The sequence below is a fragment of the Bradysia coprophila genome, assembly GCF_014529535.1.
Source record: "Bradysia coprophila strain Holo2 chromosome IV unlocalized genomic scaffold, BU_Bcop_v1 contig_5, whole genome shotgun sequence".
Classification (NCBI taxonomy): Eukaryota; Metazoa; Arthropoda; class Insecta; order Diptera; family Sciaridae; genus Bradysia; species Bradysia coprophila.
In genome coordinates this window covers 4,747,607-4,773,141 of record NW_023503374.1, presented here as the reverse complement: position 1 = coordinate 4,773,141, position 25,535 = coordinate 4,747,607, and the positions used below count along the sequence as shown (strand labels likewise).

At 36.1% G+C, this 25,535-nt stretch overlaps 1 protein-coding gene across 1 annotated transcript in view; it reads right to left on the bottom strand.

Moving 5' to 3' along the window:
- The window catches only part of LOC119071715 (protein artichoke), a 60,558-nt gene that overhangs the window by 12,739 nt on the left and 22,284 nt on the right, over positions 1-25,535 (bottom strand). The window contains exons 3-4 of the mRNA XM_037176711.1: positions 10,906-11,050; positions 9,239-9,349 (exon numbers count right to left, since the gene is read on the bottom strand). Coding sequence (XP_037032606.1) covers positions 9,239-9,349; positions 10,906-11,050 — 256 coding nt within the window. The remainder of the gene's footprint in view (positions 1-9,238; positions 9,350-10,905; positions 11,051-25,535) is intronic.

Genomic DNA, 25,535 nt, shown 5'->3' with positions numbered 1-25,535 from the left:
GTTAATTTTGACACCAATGCAAAAGTATTTCCATATTCTGTTTCTCGAATCATTGTAGTCAAAAATTAGTTAATTTGTAAACAACCGACCAATTTTGGAAATAGTCAGCCATTTTTGACATTTCATTCGTTGTATGGAAAAGGCCCAGATGTTACCTCTATCCGTCGAAACGGCGTCACAGCCGACATATTAGCATCTCTCTGGTAGTTACACCTTTAATTTGTGAAAGTATAGTGATTTTCAAGATCACACACATGATATTGGCAATTTGCAACGAAGGGTGCGGGGCATAGCGGAAATAAATCGAACATACTTATGACTTTTTGAAATCCGACAGGCCCGAAGCCCGACCCGAATCACATTTTCGAAGTCCGACTTTTTTCCGGGCCGCCCGCGAAAAATATTTCCATAGAATTTGTGAATCTATATTAATTATCATCCCAATATTTAATCGATGATATCGAAAATTATTTAAAATCGTCAAATAGAACAATGGAACGAGGTAGCCCTAATCAACTCTGGCTTTATCGCTGACCCAACCGTAATGCTACCAGGACTCGATTTACCCCGATATACGTGGTCACAACTGAATCGCATAAGATCCAATCATGGAAGGTGCAACGCGCTACTGCATAAGTGGGACCCTGGTATTTCATCGGCCTGTGACTGTGGATGCGATGTTCAAACGATCCATCACATCGTAATGGACTGCACAAGCAGAAAATTCGACGGCGACTTTGCAGATCTTTTCAATGCAACCGACACTGCACTGGAATGGCTAAGTGGGCTGGACATCGTTTTATAAAAATTGTTGACTGTGATTTTGAACTGATATTTCTTTCTTTGTAAGTTTGTTTTTATCTGTGAATTTGTAATTTGTTGGCAACCCTATACGAGTAAATAAATAAATAAATAAATAGAGCATAATGTGTTAAGTACTCTACAAAAATTACAATCAGAAAAATATTTTGAGTAACGGATTGAATGGTGAATGCTTCAATTACGCTACGTTTGGAACGAAAAATTATGAAAAATCGACAAAATTGAAATTTCGGGCCTGACAAAACGTTTCGTCTAAAGTCCGACAGTGACCGAGCTCGGGCCGGATTTAACGCTGAAAGTCCGAAAGTTACCAAAATAAATAATTTCAGAGTCCGTCCGGCCCGCACAGCTCTACCCTTTAGTGATGTTGCCCTCGATATGATATACCAATTGAAGAGACCTTTGCATCTTAATGAGTAGTGATCGAACAGGATCCAATATGGGTGACTATGAAACCTCGTAACAAATTAAAAACAAAACTTCCCAATTTCAAGGATTTTAATCTGTGTTTTATTAACATATAATTCTCAGCTATCCACACACGGAATTTCGAAAACCGAGACATTTTCTCTTTCTGTGTTTTACTTGAGTTTCTCATTTCTCCATTCAAAAATACATGCAAAGTTCACAAAAAACCAGTAAACCACGAAACAGAAAATGTGTCGGTTTTCAAAATTCCGCGAGTGTAGGTACACAACTAAAAGTGAAACTTCAATACTACAACACCTGAATCAGTTAATGTAAGGTGGTTTTAATTTCATTACAGTCAATACGTAGGGCACAATAGGCGCTGTCCGCTTTTTAACGAGAATGTACGATGCTGGAGTACATTCTTTCATCAATCATAAAATCTGTTGGAAGACGAAATTGCAAAGTTTCCAAATTAGTTAAACGGGTGACCCAACTGGGTCAATTGGCTCAATTCACAGACGGCAAGCATAATAACAGTTTTACTATCTGATCTATTACTTAATTTGATCGAAGATTTTCAGAGATTGATTTCAGAAATCTTTTACTTCAATTGTTTTGAACATGCTTTTTGCTATATAAGACCTCTTTAGTCATAGCTTGTCGTTTATTAATAGTGTCGTTGTCGATAACAGATGACAGCCGTCTGTAACAGGTTAAAGATTTTGCATTTGTAAATTTTTGAATTCAATGACAAATGACTTAGCTGTCTTATAAATATCAACGGATTTGGGCTACCTATAATTCTCAGTTCTTTTAAGTTTTTCATACGTGAAATGCTATTGTCAGCAATTTCGTTCTCAACATTGTAACCGCACTGCAGCCACAATAATGTCATATCAGGGCAATTATCAACAATTACTGGTAATAATGCTAAGTGACTTCTACGCGTCAATGCTAACGATTGTAAATTCTTGTGACGCGATATGAAACTGGTACACATCTCACTTTCCCATGATAAGACGAGAAGTTCTAATTTCGGAAATGTATGTTGGAGTACAGCTTCTTTGGGTATTTTGGCATCAACGAACAACGCAATCAACGACGTACAGTGGGCAAATAAATCCGTTGAGTCACCTTCAACATGGAATTCAGTCTTATCAAGAGTTTCCAAATCGTGGAAGTGAGATTTTGTCTCGAAATCCTTCAAGTAAAATTTCCGAATTTTTAGCGATTTCAATGTCGCAGTGTCTCAATGTCGCAGTGTTCAATGTCTCACTGCAGAACAGAATTATCAATTTAAGTATAGGAGTACTATCTACAGCAGCATATTTCGCTGTTAAAACTGATATCAGCGGTCCAAAGTTGGTAAACAGCCGTTTTGCTTCATCCATTGAGTCTACTTCTTTATTTAGGTTGCAGATTTTGTGTTTCCGCTTGAATATTTCGGTCGTGATTTCTTTTAAGCTAGTGTTGTTACTGATCTGTGCCAATTCCAGTAATGAACATAAATCGATGACGGTTACCAAAGACAATATCACCCGGAGACAATCATCGTTAAGTTCCATGAACTGTGTGCGAGTGTGATTAATCTACAAGAACAACAACAACAAAATGTATACTGACAGATACATAATGTTCCTGATCACCAATAAAACGAGCCGTCAGAACAGTCGGAGCGTTTGCTGCGACTGAGCCCCGTACGAACCCGTACATCTATTGCGCACGTGACCCTAGTTCGTCCGTCGCCCTACTCTTACCGTAAGTCTACCCGTAAACGTCGGTAAAGTAAAATTCTTATGAAATTTGTATGTCTTAAAAATTGCGCACGGTCTAACGTTGGGTCTAACTCACGAGTCGGTCATCCAATTTCCATAAACTTTTTTTTGTCGATAGGTATTGTAAATACCTTTCATTTGATGTATCACTTACCAGTGTAGCCTTTAAATGGCCAGAGAAATCTTTGTAGTGATTTTGTATGAAATTTTATCCCCACTCTTTTTACAGTGTAAAATTTTGTATGGAGCACTGTCAAGTTTCCGTACCCTATTTAGATTACCACTTTTGCTTGAAGTGCGTTGACACGGTAAATAAAACACGTTTTAGCCACTTTGACACATGAATAGTTTAAAACTGTGACATAAGCTGGTAACGCGTTTATCCACCTCGTTTGTGTGTCGAAGGCTTATGTTAAAGTATAGTGAATTTCATGATACGATCGCCTTCTCATCATTGGTAGTTACACCTTTAATATGTGAAAGTGTAGTGATTTTCAAAATCATACACATAATATTGGCGATTTGCAACGAAGGGTGCGGGCATAGCGGAAATAAATCGAATATGTCCGATATTCAAATTTTTCTAAAATAGAAAGCAGTGCTTCATTACGTGCAAATTGTGAATAATGTCTAAATTCAGCCGTTCAAAACAGATATGCAAAAAAACGAGCCATCAGAACAGTCGGAGCGTTTGCTGCGACTGAGCCCCGTACAAACCCGTATATCTATTGTGCGTACGTGACCCTAGTGCGTCTGTCACTCTACTTTGACCGTAAGCCTATTGCGCCGGTTAAAGTAGTTAAAGTAAAATTATTATGAAATGTGTACATCTTAAAAATTGCGCATAGCGCAATTACGAAGCCCCGTACGACGCTCCTTTTAAATGAAACAAAAATTTCAAATTGCCCTAAAATTTTAATTTTTTGAGTATAAATACTCATAGGGCCTAGTATCGGCCTCAGTCCGAGGACCCAAATTTAAAAAAATTTCAACTACATTCTATTCGGCCTTTGATTACCTTCCAAATGAAACCAAAATTACGAAAAACGAATGAAATTTACTCGAGTTGTCTGTAAAATACACATAGGGCCCTAGTAGTGGCCTTAGTGCAAGGGCCCAAATTTTTTTTTTTAATAACATTCTATTCGGCCTTTGATTACCTTCCAAATGAAACAAAAATTACGAAAAACGGATGAATATTACTCGATTTCTATGTAAAATACACATAGGGCCCTAGTAGTGGCCTCAGTCCAAGGACCCAAATTTAATTTTTTTTCAACAACATTCTATTCGGCCTTTGATTACCTTCCAAATCAAACAAAAATTACGAAAAACGGATGAATATTACTCGATTTCTATGTAAAATACACATAGGGCCCTAGTAGCATTTCACTTCTAAGGCCCTAACTCAACTCACGGTCCACTCACCCGATTTAAAAAAAACTCTTTTTTCCTGGATTGGTATTGACAATACCTATCATTTGCCGTGTCATTTACATTTCCATCGTTAATTTTGCCATAAATATCACCAAAAGACCTTAAATCACTTAGGTGGCTCTAACTCACGAAGGGCCGACCCGAATATGCCCATCTTCGAACTTAGCCTCACTATTTCGACTATCTTTCAGGGGAAAAAAAATTGAAATCGGATTTGATTTACTCAAGATATCGACGTGACGGACAGACGGACAGACGGACAGACAAAATTTTTATTGCGGATTCGTCATCTATGAACATAGGCAAACACTTTGCCCTTGCCGTCTGCTTCGAATTCCATCAATTACACACGGCATCGTAATCCTATAAGCCCCTTTGTACTTCGTACGGGGCTAAAAATCATGTTGGGCCCCGGAAATAATGTTTCTGAAAAATTTCCAGTTGAAGCCAAGAAAAATGTGTGAATAATAGTTATTTATTTCGAATGAAGAGATAATGTTGTCTTTTTAGGACACGATTTCAGACAATATTGCATACCATTTTTGCATTACTAATACATGTAAGAAGCAGATTCACTTTATTGTCAAAAAAGTAAACTTTTTTAACTCGTTTTCATTTTCAACTCGTTTTTGTTGTAGTGTTTGTCAAGGAAATAAAGACGAAAAATACACAAACGAACGTAAAGAGCAAACCTTTGCGTACATGCATGAACGATTATCAATTGTCATAATCCCCACCATCTCATACCAAATTGAGTGTAAATCAATGAACGTCAACACAAGGTATGGTCGAATGTCAAACGTTGTATGGAGCGGAGGACATAGCGATTTCATATAAAGAAACTCACCTCCCATGAGAGGTGAGTTTGTTTATATGAAATCGCTATGTCCTCCGGTTTGTATGAATAGACCATACCTGGTTTATACTTTCATTGGTGTATATGTAAATGTAAATGTATAATTGTGTAAATTGGATTTGGATGAAATGGCTGACGAAAAATGTGCACGATGTACATGCGACGCATATTCAGATTCGATGGCATCCGATACCCAAAGTAATCAACCACGTTCCTCAACTACAAATGAAAGTGATGCCAATTCGCTTAAATCGGATCATTTTGCTGTTGAACCGTCAAGATGTCTCGATGCGCCAAATTTACAAATGTCATCCGGAGCAGAACAATTCGAGCTAATTGCAGTTCAGCAAGAGCAGCTAGATTACAATATTGTACCGGACAATTCAGCAAATATACCTGCTGCATACCCTACAGAGTCATCGACGTCATCATCGGTTCCTTCGCAACGAAGCACAGAATCATTTATTTATTTATAGTTAGAATGGACAGGCCTAGGCCCAATTATACATTGAGCATCATGGGATTCGGTAGACAATAAGCTGTTTACGTTCGGTTTTGTGCTCATCGCAATAGCCATTATAGCGATGATTTACGCCATTGGGGACATTGCGTCTTTGCTGTTATCCAAGGGGGATGATGAAGTGGAAGTCCCAACAATAGCGGCGGTGGCATCAACAATAATAAATACAACCGGTCACAACTAACCATGACGAATCTAATCCAATGACGAATAATGTGTCCGACGATTACATCAGGAGGACGAACCAGTATAAATAAACAACGGCACTTATAGCACTGAATCTCCTCTTTATACAATAGAAGCGTCTTTTAATCAGCCCCAATTGAATTAACTGACTTAAAATGAATCGTAACCTCGATCGTAACTGAACTTCAGTCTTAACTTTCTGGACAAAAACATTCTGATCAATGATTTCAACCTCCTCCAATCAACAACAGATAAACATCAATATCGTTATCAGAGTCTGTGAAGTTAATGAAAGTACTGCCGCTGCTGAGTTGACTGCAATCTACAAATACATACGAACGAAATCATCTTGGCTTATCTTACGTTGAGGAACTTGCTCCAGTTAGTGTCACTTTATTACTACAGTCGAAGAAATTTAGTTTTCGGGTTTTCCAAAGGTATTAATCTTATTTAACCCACACTTTATCCCACAACAATGGAATCCACAAATTTAAATTTAGTTAACTCAGCGGTCGCAATGACGGCGCTGCAGTCACGATTTCAAAATATGATATAGGGTGGATAAACTAAATTTTGGTTTTGGTTACATTTTCTCTTGGTTTTTAATTATTACCTCAGGCTTCTAAATTAAGAGTACATTTATGCAATATAAACCGTTTGAGTTTGAAAAAAGATGTTTTGTATCAGTGAACGATATAGGAAAGCGTTCAGTACGTCTCAACATACAAAAGAACGTAAAATATAATTGTACATTTAGCCACCCTACGTCCGTCATCGCTTCTATTGTCTTCAAAAACATATTAGGGCAATTCCCGACCCGGGTTTAATTTTTTATACTCGAGTATAAAAGTTTAAAGTTTAAGATTTTGACATTATCGCATAAATTTGATGATTGTTGACTGAAAAATAATTACCTTTTTAGTCCATGAATTTTGGCAAACAAACTGCCTGTGTGTAGCAAATGATCTCAGGAGTCCGGTTAACTAATTAGTTTTTCAATTGGACAACTATCTTGCGAGCGATAAGAGTTTGGAAAAACGGAATTTACATATTGATCACCTCATGATTTCAAAGTCTTATCGCTCACAAGGTATTTGTCCAATTGAAAAACTAATTAGTTTACCGGAATGCTGACATCATTTGCTACACACTGGCAGTTAGTTTGATCAAAATCCGTCGACTAAAAAGGTAATTATTTTTCAGTCAACAATCATCACATTTATACGATAATGTCAAAATCTTCAACTCTAAACTTTTATACTCCTGTATAAAAAATTAAACTCGGGTCGGGAATTGCCCTATTGTGTGCTTGTCATGATATGTATCAAACGTTTGTTTATTTATGTGTCACATCTAAAATGCTGGCCAGCAAAATTTTGATCATTAAATTCAAAAGAAATTTAATGATCAAAATTTTGCTGGCCAGCATTTTAGATGAGACACATAAATAAACAAACGTCTGATACATATCATGACAAGCACACAATATGTTTTTGAAGACAATAGAAGCGATGACGGACGTAGGGTGGCTAAATGTACAATTATATTTTACGTTCTTTTGTATGTTGAGACGTACTGAACGCTTTCCTATATCGTTCACTGATACAAAACATCTTTTTTCAAACTCAAACGGTTTATATTGCATAAATTTACTCTTAATTAAGAAGCCTAATATAATAATTGAAAACCAAGAGAAAATGTAGCTAAAACCAAAATTTAATTAGCCACCCTATATCACATTTTGAAATCGTAACTGCAGCACCGTCATTGTGACCGTTGTGTTAACTAAATTTAAATTTGTGGATTCCATTGTTGTGGGATAAAGTGTGGGTTAAATAAGACTAATACCCGAAATCTAAATTTCCTCGACTGTACCAAAATCGCAGAGAACAATCAAAGTCGTGTCAATTTACGCCGTAAGTGTGCCTAAAATTTGAATTTCAAATGTACGAGTCGACGAAAAAGTGAACCGAAAAATACATGTCAAGCTTTCTTGTATGAAAATGACGCTGCGTTATAAAAACTTGCGTGAGATAGTCATTTGTGTACCTGTTTTGGACGATTGATTTAAGGCAATTTCGCGGATTGTAGGCCGAACGAAGTGAGGTCTACAAGCGAAAGTGCCTTAAATCAACCGTCCCAAACAGGTGCACATGTGAGTTTTCATGCAGAGGGCCGGAAACCCGAGAAAATTCGAAAAATTGCCCTCATTTTCAGCCCCGAAGCATGAAAATGATTTTGAATTTTCACCGCACTTACGGCGTGAATTTTTGCGTGACGTACTTTTTGGACCCCTTAGACCCCTTAGACTTAGGATCATGCGGGATAGTGTGAGTTTTTCTGTGATATTGTCATTCAATTTTGTTAATTAATTTAATTTAACTGTGATTTCAAACTTGTTGCTTTCTTCTTGTTTTTGGACTTGCATTACGCCAGCGTAAGCTTGATTTTTTAAATTTTGCTGAATTATTAGGAATTAAGAACTATTGGAAATAATTAAAAATTTGATAATTCTAATTCCAAAATAATATGTTGGGTCCTACTTTCACTAATTTGAATGATCTCTTTGTGACGGCCCACATCCTTTCCACTGTATAAGCGATTAGCTAAATCTCTATTTATTGAATCAAACACACTCTACACTTTGTATAAATAATACGCTCTTTCCAATTCAGTATATAGCTCCGCGATACCTTCGTGAGTTCGCACAAATTTCCATAGGTATACAATGAATATCAAATTTAAATTCTCATTAGGAAGTTTTATGCGTATAAATTTCGAAAGATATTCCAAAATTGTCCCGAAAAACGTTTATTCCAACCCAGAAAAAAGAAGGTGAACGTGCCTACGATTATCATCTATTTATATAGCGAAAAGGTAGTTTGCGGCACGCGAAAATTTATCCGTTTTCCGTTTATTGAATTGTTGTGATAACGACCGCATTTCAAATATTTTGTAAGGGAACATTTAAGAAGAGAACTTTTGTTTACATCACCAACTTTACAGCGATGAGTCAAGAACGTTGTTACAATAAGAACTCTTCCACCGTAAGAGAATTCGGTTTGGTACATCAATATTTCATTTTGGTGGAATCAATTATTCAAATTCTCTTCCCCTTTACATTTTTAATAACATCATTTTTGACTCACTTCCATCTTTCTCTCCTTATGATCTAATGCTTCTGTCAAACAATTAAACGTTAAAATAAATAGCCTTTCATGTTACTCTTACCTTTGCGCATTTAATCTGGTTAATGTATGAGTGTTTCTTATAGCTGGTAACGGAAGTTGTTGAAATTCATTTCCAGATATGTCTAATGATACCAATGAATGTGCCATAGAACTGTTCAGGAAGGAAGACAAATTATCATTATTATGGTCACATCGGATATAAGAGATTTCACTTCTTTTATGAGACATTAAAATTCAGAGCGCCAGTCGTAAGTGATTCATAACTTACTCTGCTAAATTTAAAAAGTAAAACTCCGCTTTTATGGTTCCACAATGAATAAAATTTCCATTAATCCAATTAAAGCTCCATTTCAATATTCCCTCAAAAACCAACCCAAAATATTAGATTTTTCATGTTTTATTAGGCTCGCACGATGCGAAGGAATCTTTGGAATCTATTGGTCGAAAGATGTCAACTCGAATAAGTGGCAGACACCGTTTGCATAAATCTATTGGTGTTGTCTCCGGTTTAATTTAGTAATGCGTACGGAGCATATATGGAAACAACACAAACAGAGTAATGCGAACAGTTCTGCTGCTAGTGTTGAAGAATGGACAGATTTTTTGATATAATCCGATCAGATCTTGGATCTGATCTTTTCAACATTCATTTGATTTCGGTACATAGCGGTACATAGTGTGTTACTTCTCTTCTTTAATGCCAAATGTTTGTTATAAAATCTATTACTTCATTGGTCTTAACATACTATTTCTATATAAGAATGTTCAAGTCTGACGTCATTGTTTAATTTTATGATGATTTTTGTCGATAGCAAATGACAAGCCTTGTGTAAGGTCAAGGTCCTAGGTGCTTGGTATTAATTTTATTTGAAGTCATAGCATTTCCAATCCCTATCAAAGATGTTGTGGAGTCAATATTTCTGTTATAATCGAAAAGTTTCGAAGTAACATCAAATTTTATGTCCCTTCATTTGCATACCAGAACGTGTAATACACTGGTTACAAGGATTTGGTACGAACTGTATTGGAAAACAGATTTTAAAATATCCAACTCGTTATCTCCACGTGCGAGTCTACCATTATTGGCTACGCCCCATTCATCTTAACTTGTTTTTAAAGAAAGTTTTAATAAAATTGCTTGAAAAGTCGAATTATCGCGCTACACTGGCAAGCTGTGTGTTGCTTTCTACACAGCTATGTGGCAAAGTTTTTTTTAAATCCAGATTTAAGAAGTGTTACAAACTTTATGGAAAAGTATAAGCTCTATGGCTTTTATTATTTCAGAATAAAATAAGAAAAAAAACAAAAATTTCAGCTACAAGGTACAACTTGTGCATTCGCAAACTTTACCTCAATATAAGTTAGAGAAAGCCGTGTGCTACACGGAACACATCAAATTGAAATTTAATTGGATTGGCGCATCAGCAAAACTAAACAAAAATATTGTGGACAACGTGTGTTACCTCGATGATATGGTAAGAACAAACACTTCTCGAATCTTTTTTTTTTTTAGAAAAGTAAATTTTGTGTTTTTACGAGAGGTGTAGTACAGCACAAATAACAAAAAAGGGGTAAAAATTCCCATCATCTATCCGTGTGTATGTATAAAAGATTATTGTACAAATCGAGATGAGATGAGCGGAGAGGCTGAGGGAGTATGGGATTTGGGATTTTAAATATTTACAATCTTTGTGCAATATTTTATACCTTAAACTTCTATCCGACATGTGATGTATTTTGTTTGCAGTTATTTTAAGTGATTCCAGCCGCAATCCTTGAAACGTTTCATCATCCACAGTCTGAATATGATTGTTTTGAATATCTACATGTTTGACGGTGCTGTAAATAAATTCTGAAAACACAAAATATTTCAACATTTTAATGAAGTGGATCGTGTTCAAAGTTTCTGAAATTGAAAAACTTTTTTTTTTTTGTTGCTCCTCTCAACAAAATCCATTGCATACACACAGCTCTTATGGCTGATGTATTAAATTTTAAGAAATTTATATGTTGCCACAAACAATGGTATACAAAACACATAAAAACTGGGAAGAGTTTCTGCAAAATTATGGCACACAAACATTATAATCACAGGTGTTTACCGAAACATTTTTGACACAAATATTAATTTGAACCCCTTTCACGATTAAAATTCCCTTCCATTTCATCGTTACTTTAATTTTAAAAGCTAACAGAATGGAAGCTTCATTATGCTTTGCCATTGATGGAGGTATTATGAGTTTCATTCAACTTTTCTCATTCATTTTTCGTTTTTCATATTTCCTATTCGTGAAGGCATACCGAAGCAGTTTAGTACAGTGTACATGCATGTGTAATACCTATAACATGTACAAAATAGAGGAGAAGAAAAAAACACTTTCGGATGGCAATTTTGTCACGTTTGGTTAATTGAACTTGAACATCAATTTATAAATTTACATGTAATTGATTTCGGGAAATTTTTCAATCGAAATTGCACAGTTTATACATTGGTTTGAGGCGGTTTTATTAATTCACTTAGAAAAAGTGTTCAGCAACTAAATTAGCACTTTTCCGGTAATTTTTCTACAAAATCTATATAAATGAAGCAATCCGTGACATGTCCCGTAACTAACATAGCTTGATACTAAAATAGCTCGAAATCTATTAGACTTTTCTTAGAGCATCTTGGATTCTTCTGAATTCGGTCCACCAGTACATATGCTGTTCCATGAATGTTACTCTGAGGAAATTCTCACAGATTTCGATCAATTTCAAAACGTTTTAAGCAGTCATTAAAGTGTATCCCTTTCTATGGTTCCTATACGCTAGAACCGTGTCTAGGTCACAACTTTCATTTCGTTGGTATCTGATTCCACGAAGGTCTCACCTACATGAACATGTGCTCAAATCGTTCCTTTCTCATTAAACTGTTTGAAACGGTTGACACAATTAAAAAAGAACCAAAAGTGGATAATGTCATCCGAAAACTGGTACTTAACGAGACTTTCGAAAGTAATTCTTCTATAAATGCTGAGTATAATGTCGTTCCAGCAGCATACGGTTCATATTAAATACTAAATTGAACGAAATATACACAGTCAAGACGGCACGTTTACTTGGGTACGGGTAGCTTAAAGGAAAGATGAAATTTTGTTTATGTCCGTATGCAATAGCAGGCAGTTATTATCTCTGAGTAACTTAAGTATGTTGAAGACATAAATACCAAAGTTGAATTGAGTTTCGGTTTTGATTTAGATATTCAGTGGGTGTATACCATTCAGAAAGCATATGGTTGGAAATTTTAATGATGGTTGAGTAAATATTATACGGATGACAAGTAGCATTTAGCATTAATTTAGCATTTTGCAATGTAACCGGATATTTATTTATGAATGGTCCCTTATCTGCTTACGATAATAGATCGTCTTTATGGAAACAATAATTGCTTTTAAATGGCCATTTGTTTCGGAAATATGGCAGCACTCAGATACAATGTTAAAGGATATCTCGGAATATGAAACTACGATTTATCAAAATGAATTTAACAGTAGTCGCTGACGCAGGAAAGGATTGCTTTAGAAGAGGTAAATAAACGAGGACATGATAGCTGAACATCTGTTACAGAATACGATTTTTCAATCTTATTATATCAAATTTTATCATTCCATTCAAACTGACTAAGTGGAATTGATTGCATGATAATCGGGCTGAATTACAAAACATTGTTGTTACATTGAAGTAACTCCAACGCTATCAAGTGAAGGAGAGGAATATTTTTGCACGTATTGCTAATATGCTCGTCAATGTGTTAACTAAAATGTTGACTAAAGAGCGTATCTCCGATATCTCAGGAACTACTGAACCGATTTTGAAAAACTATTTTTTTCGTGAAAGATAGTACCAAGTCTGAATTTTGAGCATTAAAAAAATTTCAGTGAAATCAACACTTTTCGTCGTATTCTCTAGAGGCTTTTCAGTTTTTCCACAATAACTTCTGAGCCGTACGGCCGATTGTCTTCATGCCGAGCTCAAAATTCATTACTTTTTACTACCTTTCAGGGAAAAATAAAATTTTATCAAAATCGGCTCAAATGTCTTAAACATTTGTTTAAAAAAAGCTATTTTTTTTCACTTTTTCGACAATATCTTCCAAACCATATGGCCGATTGACTTTACGTCGGGCTCAAAATTCTTATTTTTTCAGTGAGAGGCTCTCACTGCCTTTCAAGGAAAAAAAAGTTTAGCTCCACGATATGCTAAGGAGCAAGAGGGCCAGAATTTCTCTGAAGAGTTACGGACACTTTGCAAAATTTGTAGCCTATATTTGGGCCTATATCTGAACCAAAATCTTTTTCTGAAAGAGTTGATTTTACATGTGATACTTTTAAAGAAAAAAATTGGTTTGTGAGTCATAACTTAACTTAACACGCTTGGAGAAACCTGTGAAGATTACATAAATTTACACAGTCTGCAAAAGTTTCTCCAAGTGGGATAAGTTATCACCACAAACTAATAAGGCCCGGAAAGGGTCAGGTCAGCTCAGTAGAAAAAATACCTGAGAAAATCAGGTCAGGTTCAGGTAATTTCCAAACCTGACCTGACCTGACCTGACCTGAACCTGAAATAATATGAAAAATACCTGATCTGACCTGAATTTGATAAAAGAATAATTTGAAAATTATGGGCGTTTTCAGCTTAGATTTGAGTCAAGAATCATTGTTTTGGAGAGAATACCAAACGAAATTATTAGCCAATTTATTATTATGGTTTTCTTAGCGATTTATTGAATAAATAAGTCGAACATTTTAAACAATAGAAATCATAAACATAAAAAACAATAATTTATTTTCGTAAGATGAACAAAATTTAACGTTTGTACCACGATTTAACGCACATCGCGTGGATAGTTTTTTGTGTGAGATGGGAGTTATAACGTCAACAGCTCCAGAGAAGTCTAGGAAGGGAAAGAGGAAAATGTTCCAGAATGGGCCTTCCAGTAGTCCAAAACATTATTGTCCTTGTTCTCCAAGGACAATTTACATGACGCTTGTCAGAACAAAACAATAGTACAACAAAACAATAAAATATTAAGGCATATCATTTGACTGTAAAAATAAATCTTTTAGGTGGGATGTATTGTAGTAATGGTGAAATGCCTCTTAAAAGTACCCTAAATCAACATCAGGCTTGTGTTTAAAACAGGGCCTATTTTAAGGAATTTAATTTCCGCTTTTTGTTTATTTTCTATTCATGAAAACGATGTAGCTCAGTGTGAAAATACTTTATTTTAAAAATTTAATTTCGAAAAATTTCCAAAATTTCACAAATTTCACAAAAATTCTTAAAATTTCCAAATTTTGTGTTCTGTTCGATTTCATTCCGAAGTAATCAGTTAAGCTCAAAGACATGAAAAACAACTAAAAAGGCAGTAAAAACAACATTTACAATGCAATCTGCTGTGTTTTTAGATGAAATGACGAAAAGTGATGGAAAAGTTTGAGAATTTTTGGAAATTTAATTTCCTTAAAATAGGCCCTGGTTTAAAATAGCCTTGACTGTTTTTCAAAATGTTTTTTTTTCGTTTTTAATTTATAAATACTAAGCAGAATAGAACTTTCATATAATTTCGCAATAATTTATAAAATTATCAGAAATGTAAAAAAATAAACTCAGGTCAGGTCAGGTCGAAACAGGTTGAAGATCACTTCAGGTCAGGTCAGGTCAGGTAATTAAATTTCATGTCAGGTCAGGTTAACAGATATTTCAGGTCAGGTTTTAGGTTGACCTGACCTGTTCCGAGCCTTACCACAAACCAATTTTTCCTTTAAAAATAACTTATTTTTGCGTGCTTTAAGGGGCATCGATGCTTTGCTGAAAAGCATACATTTGGCCTTATTTTTAAATACTAGATTTCACTTTACTTTTACTTTCGAAAAGAAATATGAGACACGCAAATGTCGGCTACAATTTTAGCTAAGTACCGATGCCTATTAATGGTTTTTTTTATATATTTTGGTTCATAGATTGAAGAACTTCGTGTAGATCACGTTGCGGAGTCAATTTTTTACTAAAGCGAATTCGAGTGATGTTGTCTAATTGTGACTTGCACAATTTACAAGTGATCTATTGCGAGGGGTAAATCACTGGTCATTTGGTGATTATATGGGAAAGTGATTACCGCCTCGATCAATTTGGTTGTACGATTGATATTTTAGTGTAATAATGTTTAATAGGGCAAGTTAATGTAAAACATTGCAGATGTGTAAGTGGTATAGACAAATTTATGCGGTGAGGCTATCGCGGAATGATTGGAACGAATAAAACCAATGAAAAGGGCAAAAACATTTTTTGAGAAAAGTTTACTATGGAGAATTCGGACCTCTATTACTAAAGCAGATTTTGTATATAATAACGACAGAATTAAACGGCTGTTGAAATTAATTTATTCAATATCAATCATTCGGTTTGTATTGATATATAGATTGAATATGAGGTCGAAGTTAAATAATTCAATTTGTAAATGTGAAATAGGAATTAGGCCAACCAATATTTTATTATGTCGTAATATTTTTGATCAATGGAATGCATTAGCGTGATACAAAAACGGAAAGTAATGCCTGTACCGCACCATATATTTCCATGCAAGTGGATTTTATTATTTAATTTATTTATAATCTCCATGTTGGAGTTCTATGGAAAATTTCGAAGAATAGAATGCATATTTGTTTGATGCATAGAAAGTATTTTAATCATTTCAGTTCAGCATCCCTGCTATTCCCACCACTACACTGATGTATGTTTTAATATTAAAATATTTTTTTCCTCTTCAAAATCGATGTTCGAATAACCTCCAAAATAATAAAATATATTTTTTGCCTGACCCGTGACGTATTCCAACATTTTAGTGCTGAACGATTTTAGCTTGTCATGGAAAATTTAATAGTTTTACAGTAGGGGTCGACCATAGCCAGAATTTTATTCGGTTGACGTAATAGACAATTGACATGGATGCAAAGTAACCCTTACCCTACATTATTCTGTAGCCATTTTTACTCATTCGAAGTCTTCGAATAATTGGCACTGTTAACCATCCTTTTGTCCTTGTGTATAAGTAGAAGATAGAACCGAGCATAAATTATTGTAATTCTCAGTGTACTTATATGAGCACGAAGAGATGTTATGCTAAAATTAACCTTCTCTATATTTACCACCGTACATTAGACGAAAATAATTATTTATTCAGACTGGTATGTATGCTGAACCTGATGTAACATTTTTGCATGTATATATGAACAAGTGAAATGTAATTGCCAGACACAGTGTTCAGAAGTGGTTCGAAAGCGAAAATTTCTAAATTTCAATTATGCAAAACATCGAAATTTAATTCGATCTGGCGCTGTAATCTCGGTGTACCGTATTTACTGATTACAGTATTTTACTTTGCGATATCGAATTACCGATATGGCATCACCGTTTGCGGTGCAATTATGCGTACACCCAGTTAAAAGAAAATACACCAGCCAACAAATGAGCTTAAATTGTGTGGTATTGTGGTTGCAAAATGGTGTTTTAATAATATTGCGTCGAAGGTGTTATAATAGCGTGAAAGGTACGGTAATGCTTCAATGGAACGGTAATGAGATTTACGTTTGTTCGTTTACAAAAATGTAACGGGCATGATTTCGTTTAGTAAATGCCCATTCACTACAAATTCCTGTGAAAACATTTTTTTAACTAAATTTTCCAATAAAAAATCGAGTTTGGGGTCGACAAAGAAGAAAGAAAATTTGTTGCTGAAATCTCTGTGGCATTGTTGAGACCCATACAAAGACTAATCTAATTCGCACTTCAATTTTTACATTTGGAAACATTTACATACCGAATTCCCTCCATTAACAAGAGACTAAGGTCACTAAGGTGTAGCCAAACCGTTCCCACCAAACGATATCTTTTGTTACCTTTCATATGAACCTTTATGAATTACGTGCCCATTTGGCAATTCGCTAAATTCGTGTAGCTCTATTTCCAGTATTGTTGCCTTTCATAAATCACTCTACGAGCACCTCAACATTTTGCACTGACAATTTCCGCTACGAACTGCAATGTTTCGAAATAAATTCGCTGACTGTACAAGTGCGGATATATTTCGCTAATATCGCGTCTGTTCGAATTGATCCAAGCATAACACACATCTTGTCTCGCTTTTATGGGCTTTAATGGGAAAATTTTGTTGCGTTCATAAAGTTTTATAGGTACACCACCAACAAAGCAAACACAAATTTACGACACCTAATGTTTTACGCGATGTAATTTTACCTGATTACATAGGCATCACTTAAATAAAATCTTTCACAAATTTCAAATTGCACGTGACGACGCTAAAACCAGAAGAGGAAAAAAATACCTGTCACACTTTTGTCATACACTCTGTGTGTGGAGCTATATATGTGACATTATGTTACCTCGCTCGTATGGTACTTTTAGATCCAATTTTTTTTTTACTACCAAGTTTAAATCGATTTTTTAACGACCGGACCGTTGAATTTAATTTTACATCATTCTAATAACACAGCATAAAAAAGCGTCAACTTAATATCGAGAAACGAGGACTTACATACATATAGGCGTCGATCGTGGAATGTATAATTAAATTTGTTCTAAATGTACTTTCATTGAAAAATTGTAATTAATGACACCCCGGGAGTTGGAGTACGTTTATGAGAATTATTGAATTAAATCGTCTTGCATATTGTGTCCCCTTCTTCTATCGATAAGATTTATTATTCAACGGAATCGTCGATAAGAAAATTCAAATGAAATTGTGGCACGTGTGCGATTTAACTGAAGTGAGGTGGTAGAATCGTAAAAGATTTCGATTCGGTGTCTACATAAATCGAACGCTGCTGGACCGATGTCATTTTTCAACATTGGGGCTATTTAGTTAGCGTATTTGTTTACCACCTATAATGAGTGAACCACAGTACCGTTCACCCATCTCTACGCAGTAGAGAGATATTGATTTACGTGAAGGTATGAAAAACAATATTCATTAAACCACACTAAATCCCATAAATTTATTTATAGACTTGCTTGTGAAATATTAGAATCTTGTGGGTATATATGTATGGGCTGTGATATGGGTTACAGTTAGCTCTGAAATGGAAAAACGACCTGAATAATAGAAGTTAATTGTGCATAGGAAGTAAGTCAATTTAGACATATCCGACCGTCTCTATCGTTGTAACAATAATCGGAGTGATATTCGCACTGTACCCTTAGGACTGAAACGCGAATTGCCCAGTCAAGATCAAATAAATCGAGAACACAGTGCATGTAGTGTACCCAGAATTAAATCGTAATCTTTGAATCCAATCAAGGGCGAAACGCCCATTACACCGAGAATTTCTTTTCCCGTTGATAACATTGTTTTCATTAGAACTACTGTGCTCGCGTGGGTGCGAAGACTGTAGCCTTCTGATGACAAAGTGCTGGTTGTGGAAGCGCCCACCATAAATCCGGGATGAAGACAATATGTGCAATTCAACAAGGAGGGGACGGACGATTCCATAATATTGAAGGCATGTGGTGGTTTTGCCGGGCCCAGTGAACGTTGAACAGTTACGACGATAAAGAATCCGTGGATCATCAAGTGAAGCTACTTCCCGAACAAGTTTCACGTCAAAGCGCTAAAATTGCACATTTGGAAGGCATTGTTGTGGACAAGAGTGAACAATTGAGTCGATGTGAGGATAAATTGCAACGAGTAAGTGGGGGAGATTTTTAGCCCTGTACGAAGTACAGGGGGCTTATAAGATTAATATGCCGTTTGTAACACGTCGAATTGGAAGCAGACAGTAAGGTCAAAGCATTTGGTTATGTTCATAGATGACGAATCCGCAATAAAAAAAATGTCCGTCCGTCCGTCCGTCCGTGACCCCTCTAGCTTGAGTAAATCACAACCTTTTTTCAAAATTCTTTTTTTCCCCGATTGGTATCGACAAAAGTAAGGTCAAGTTCGAAAATGGGCATGGTAGGGTCGGCCCCTCCAGAGCTAGGGCCATATAGGTGTTTTTCAGTCTTTCGGCGATATCTACCGAAATACGCACGCAATAGCTGCTTGTGATATATCAAATGAAAGGTATTGACGAGTAGAACAAAGTTGCTGAACATTGTTTTTGGGTAAGATGCAACGTGGGCTTGTTGGGAGGGCTCAAAGGTCGTTACTTGGCCCTAAGTGTTTTTTGCACATAAATCGAGTAAATCTCATCCGATTTTGCTAGTTTTAGTTTTTTATGGAAGTTAATTGAATACCGAAAAGAACGTGACGAAAAAAGTTTCAAATTAGGGCCCTTGGACTAAGGCCGCTACTCGGCCCTAAGTGTTTTTTGCACATAAATCGAGTAAATCTCATCCGATTTTGCTAGTTTTTGTTTCATTTGAGAGATAATTGAATGCCAAATATAATGATGGCGAAAAAAGTTTCAAATTTGGGCCCTTGGACTAAGGCCGCTACTCGGCCCTAAGTGTTTTTTGCACATAAATCGAGTAAATCTCATCCGATTTTGCTAGATTTTGTTTTTTATGGAAGGTAATTGAATACCGAAAAGAACGTGGCGAAAAAAGTTTCAAATTTGGGCCCTTGGACTAAGGCCGCTACTCGGCCCTAAGTGTTTTATGCACATAAATCGAGTAAATCTCATCCGATTTTGCTAGTTTTTGTTTCATTTGAGAGATAATTGAATGCCGAATAGAATGATGGCAAAAAAAGTTTCAAATTTGGGCCCTTGCACTAAGGCCGCTACTCGGCCCTAAGTGCTTTTTGCACATAAATCGAGTATATCTCAACCGATTTTGCTAGTTTTTGTTTCATTTGAGAGGTAATTGAATACCCAATGAAAAGTTGGCAAAAAATTTTGGGTTTCTAAAATAATGTCGTAAATTGTTGGTTTTATTTGAAAGGTACTTCGTACGGGCTTTCGTAATTGCTCTATGCGCAATTTTAAAAATGAACACTTTCAGTAAATTTGACCATGCCCAACTTGACTTGCATTTTGGTAACAGACGCATTGGAGAGTTGTAGACGTATTAGGGTTCCGGGCTTATTAGGGCTACGGACGTATTATGGTTGCGGACGAAATAGGATTACGGGTCGTACGGGGCTAAGTCGCAGCAAACGCTCCGACTGTTCTGATGCCTTGGTTTTTGTTTGTTTGTTAAACCAAAAATTGGTAAAAATTCATTATCAATTTTAGGAGATGGTGTTGCGTTGGGCGCTGGAAACGGAAAAATTGCAGTCAATGGTGGCTATGGACGAAGTGAAGTTGATGAAAGCGGCACTGGAACGTGAGAATTCGGAGTTGCGTGCGAAGAACGATTTGGACAATTTGACGGTAACTGACGACAGTTTCAACTGTTTAGAGAATGTGGCGAAACCAATGTCATTGAAACGGAAGGTATGTGATGTGAGCACAATCATCTGTGTTATAGGCACCAATTGATTTGTTGTCGTCGTATCGTTATCGATCATTGGAAGTGGCGTCGTCGAATCGACGATCTTTGGAGGCAGTAGTAGGAGTGTGGAACGGCAACCGTATTGAACGTATTCCGGAACATCGTGCGGCCGTGGCGGCGATTGGGGATTCGATGGAAATGGAATTGTTTAAGAACAACAAGAAGCAGAAGAATGATGATAGAGCAGAAGAATGATGATAGAGATGATGATAACGGTCAAGATCAAATGTCAACCATTTACCGCACTGCTAATATCAGTTTGCCGATTCAGTTCAGACAAAACATTGTTGCCAACTTATGCTAAATGGCTCTTTTGTGAATTCGATTACAGGCAACGTCTCAGGTTCCTTTTAGGAACTTTTATCTCTTTCTCTCTTGCGACCGACGATCACTGACTGTCAGTCAAAATCTGTATGTTCAGTTCAGTCGAAATCACTCCGTCATGACGACAACGCGCTTAACTTTCAGTCGTCACAAGTTACTTTAGCTCCAGTTCCATGAAATGTTTTTTCTCGAAAATGTGGATAGTTATTGTGTGTCGTATTAAATTTTTGAAATTTGCTTATTTTTTTGTATTTTTCATTGTGTAGACCGATTCGACCCATGTCTGCAATGTATTCAATTGGAGAAACTATGGTTATTCAGTCGTTGTGGGTTATTTCGAACCGTGCGGTGTTCAGTCCGTGAAAGTGATTGGAAATGGCGACATGGAAATTCACTGTAACGATCCTGCATTGGCCGTGGATAATTTGGTGGAACGATTTCCATCAATCTCATTTAGCGTGAGATATCGGGATGTCGATTTCGAGCCCCTGCATAAAATCATCAAGAAGGCGGAGAATATTTTGGAGAAGGCGGAGGATAATGGTAGGTCATTTTGTTTTATTTTTGTTGGGTTTTTTTGTGAAGTTAAAAAGGGTCCGTTTTTTTATAGCAAAGTCACCGGACAATGGTGTGGCTCTCCAGCCGGCAAGTCACGAGGCAAAATTTTCAGAAGCCGAAGAAGGGTCATCATTGGTTCGCAAGAAAAGTGCATCGGTACGTCGCACTTGGTCTCACAAAAGTGCTATCGTGTTGAAAGGAATGGAAAGTGGTGGCGATATCTTTTCTAAGGAGGCGTACGACAGAACCATGAAGAAGAGTAATTTGTACTCAACGATATACGATGATTCAATTCTTTGTCCATACGACGAAGATTGCAGTTACAACAAATTTCGCCATCGGAGTATTCGATCAGTTAGTGATCATATTGTTCGTGATCACAAAGCTGAGTATGATAAACAGAGCGGACCGAAGCCAGACTTTTACATCAAGTGGGACAGCAGGAATTTGCAAAGATATTTGCAAACTCCAATAACGTCACGTTTCGTTGTGTACGGTCATGTTCATCAGCGGCGATCGGAAATGGCCGGCAAAATGAACGAAGGCAAATGGGTTGACGATATGACCGAGTTATCGCGAAGCGTAAAAAGATTTGAACGCCCCATTACGGTCATGAATGCCGAAGCTTTTTTCGAAAGTTTTTTCGGTTTGAATGCATTCTCAACGTTGAAAACCAAAGCTTTGAATTCGAAAATGGACATTCAATGCAAAGAGGGTGTGAATTTCATTGCCGTTGAATCAGAACCGGTGGGCGAGCGATTGCTCTATTATTGTATTGTTACGAAAAGATTGATGAAGTGCTATGTTGGGTCAACGGTGCAAACACTGAATGCTCGTTTCGGGGATCATTGCATGCACAACGAGAAGATACGAGAATGGTTGTCTGTCAGTGACGTGAAAGTAACTGTTTAACTGGATTAAATTTAAAAGAATAAAAAAACGGAAAATTTAAATTTCAGTCGGGTTGTGACCCGAATTCGAAAAAAACACTCAGTCGGATTCACTTCTATTCAAAATGCTCCTAAAAGACATCAGTTATAATGTGCACACCTTCGCAGTGTTATTCGAAATCGAATTTATGGCATTATTCAGACTTTGGCACACTTATGATTATGTGTAATTCGTTCTACCCTACCATTTGCCATTCTGTTTATCAGGTAATGTAGAAAAAATGAGCATTTTTATGGTAGTGATCGTCGAATCGGAAATTATATCGTGTGGAATTGAACAGTCTTTTTTGTGAGGAACCTATTTCTGTGGTTTTGTAACTTAATTTCTTGTTATTGACATCGTCACGTCGGAAACATAATTAGAAAATAAAAAATTTAAATTTTTCCATTTGCTATCCGTGTAAACCTTTTTTGTTTGGTTAAATGTCAATATCGAGATGATGCGTCGTTTTCTGACGAGAATACTGTGGATTTGTTGCTTGTACAAGGCAAAAGCTCAATATTGACGGTTCTTTTTAAACCGATTTGAAATTGATTTGGGTCTAAAGGGTCGTTGTCATGTTTAATTTTAAGGAAATTACATTACAAGTGACACTTTACCGGGTTTATTGGCATTTACAACGCACTTGGCATTGGGCATTCTAAATGTATACCAATTTTGTTTACACTTTGATAACAGAAATATGGACAAAATTCTCACTCCTTCGCCTTTCATTTTAAAACATATCGACGAAACATGTAAAATGGATTTGCGTGGAGTGGATATCTATTTCGTGGTACTATTGGATGATGCGAAGCGAAAGTAACTCATTACATGAGGTACATGAATTTGTGATAAAAGCACAAGTGGGTTGTTTGAGCAACAAACTTAGGTAATTATATTTTCGATAGGACTTGTCACTTAGTGTAGAGTCTGTACATCCAAACCAAAAGCGAGGTATACAAAACAACCTCACTTGTCGAAAATTATTTACCGAAGCAAGTTGCTCAAAGACACACGAGTGGGTTTGTGAAAATCACAAGGTTGTCATTCATTACTCTAAGTAAAAGATATTCACGTAAGATAAACCGTAAATAGTTTTCAAGTAATGGATCATTTAAGCAAGGGCAAACTGCCATGTAATAGTCAACTTTCGCATGGGACAGACAATAAAAATCTTTTTAACGAATTGCGAGTGAGGACACATAATTTTTAGGTACCGACTAAATTGCAATAAGATACCACCATCTGGTGACAAAGGGAATAGCCAAGGAAATTATATACTGACAGAAGGTGGATATCGAACAAGAAATGCGAGATCAACACCTCGCGAGATTTTTGACATTAGGCGAGATAAATCCACATTTTTAAAATTAAATATAGCGCGACCTTCATACATTCTTAATCAGAGTGTGCTAAAATTTAAAAAATGTAGATAACCAAAACAGACAAACCGGACTACCATTGCCAATTTATCTCGCCTAATGTCAAAAATCTCGCGAGATGTTGATCTCGCATTTCGTGTTCGATATCCACCTTCTATCAGTATATAATTTCCTTGGGAATAGCAGGGTTAGCATGAAAAAAATGCCCCCAACGGAACTAAAGCCTTCATTCGAAAGGACTTAGCCTAGAACTACTTTCAGTGGAGTATGAAACTCCAAAATGGAGTTATAGTGGAGTTATTGACGAAAATGTGCATTTTGTTTTTCATTCATTTCTGTTTAGTGTGTTGACGTAAAAATCTGTAAAAATTCTCAAAAATTTTCTATATAGAGGGTAACATCTGAGATGGTTTTTCAGATTTTTGGACCCTATTGAAGGGTGAAAAAATTCAAAGAATAGTTATTTGTGTATCTGTTTTGGACGATTGTTTTTAGGCAATTTCGCGAGTTGTACATGCGAAAGTGCTTAAAATCAATCGTCCAAAACAGATACTCAAAAAAATTTTCATGTAAGGGGTCGAAAACCAGAGAAAAATCTCAAAACTCCCTCATTTTCGGCCCCGACACATGAAAAAATGATTTTTTTCCATCTGTTAGACAAAAAGTGCTACCACCATTTTTGGTCCATTGAATTGTCTTCATGGGATGTACATTATGTAATCTTTTCAGATTTTACAAAATGGTGGAACTGACGGAGGTCCAAAAATTCTGCAAAAAATCATAGATATTAGAGAGTAAAAGACATTTTTTGAGATTTTTTGCAGAATTTTCAGTTACAGCCATCGATAGATATAAATTACAGACAAAACTCACCCTCATACCCAAAAACTCACACCTAGCGTGCTTTTTTAGTGCTGATGTTCTACCAAAAACACCTGTGGAAAATGCGTCGGCAACATGACCAAAAATTGAAATTCCAGAAAATGGCGGATTATTATCAGGAGAGATTAGAATGAAGAATTTACAACCGAAAAAGTCAATCTAACAGATGTCAGAGATTAAATAATTAAATCACATGCGGGGCTGTGAAAATTTAATTGCAAAATGAAAATAAAACAAAAATCCCATGAAAAATACATAAACCGTTGACTGTTAACAGTTTTCGGGTTTTTTTTAGCGATTTAATGACTGGATAAGGGACTTTATGTTTCATTCACAGTTCAGATTAAAAAAAAAAAAAATCGAACGTGGTATAACATCAGCTCAGCATATATATCAAGCTATCAAGCATGCATATAACCTTTTCGGCCTCACTTTTTGTAATTGTCCTCAAACTATTTTTTTGGTGATTTTATGGACTATGTGTAGTATACATTGTGTACCATTTTCAGCAAAAACCCGGTATATATAACCATAGGCAGACTAAAATTATTTAACTATTCGTTGTAACGCATATATGGGTTCTATACGAGGCAATTATTTCCTTTTTGTGTTTAAAATACACCAATTATCATCATTATATACGCTCTCACCACTCGATTGAATCTAAAAGTCCGAAAACGATTTTAATCGGGATGAAAATAATCTGTTTTCATTAACCGTGTACCTTTCATCATGATGAATTTGCGGATGAATTCATCTCGTTTT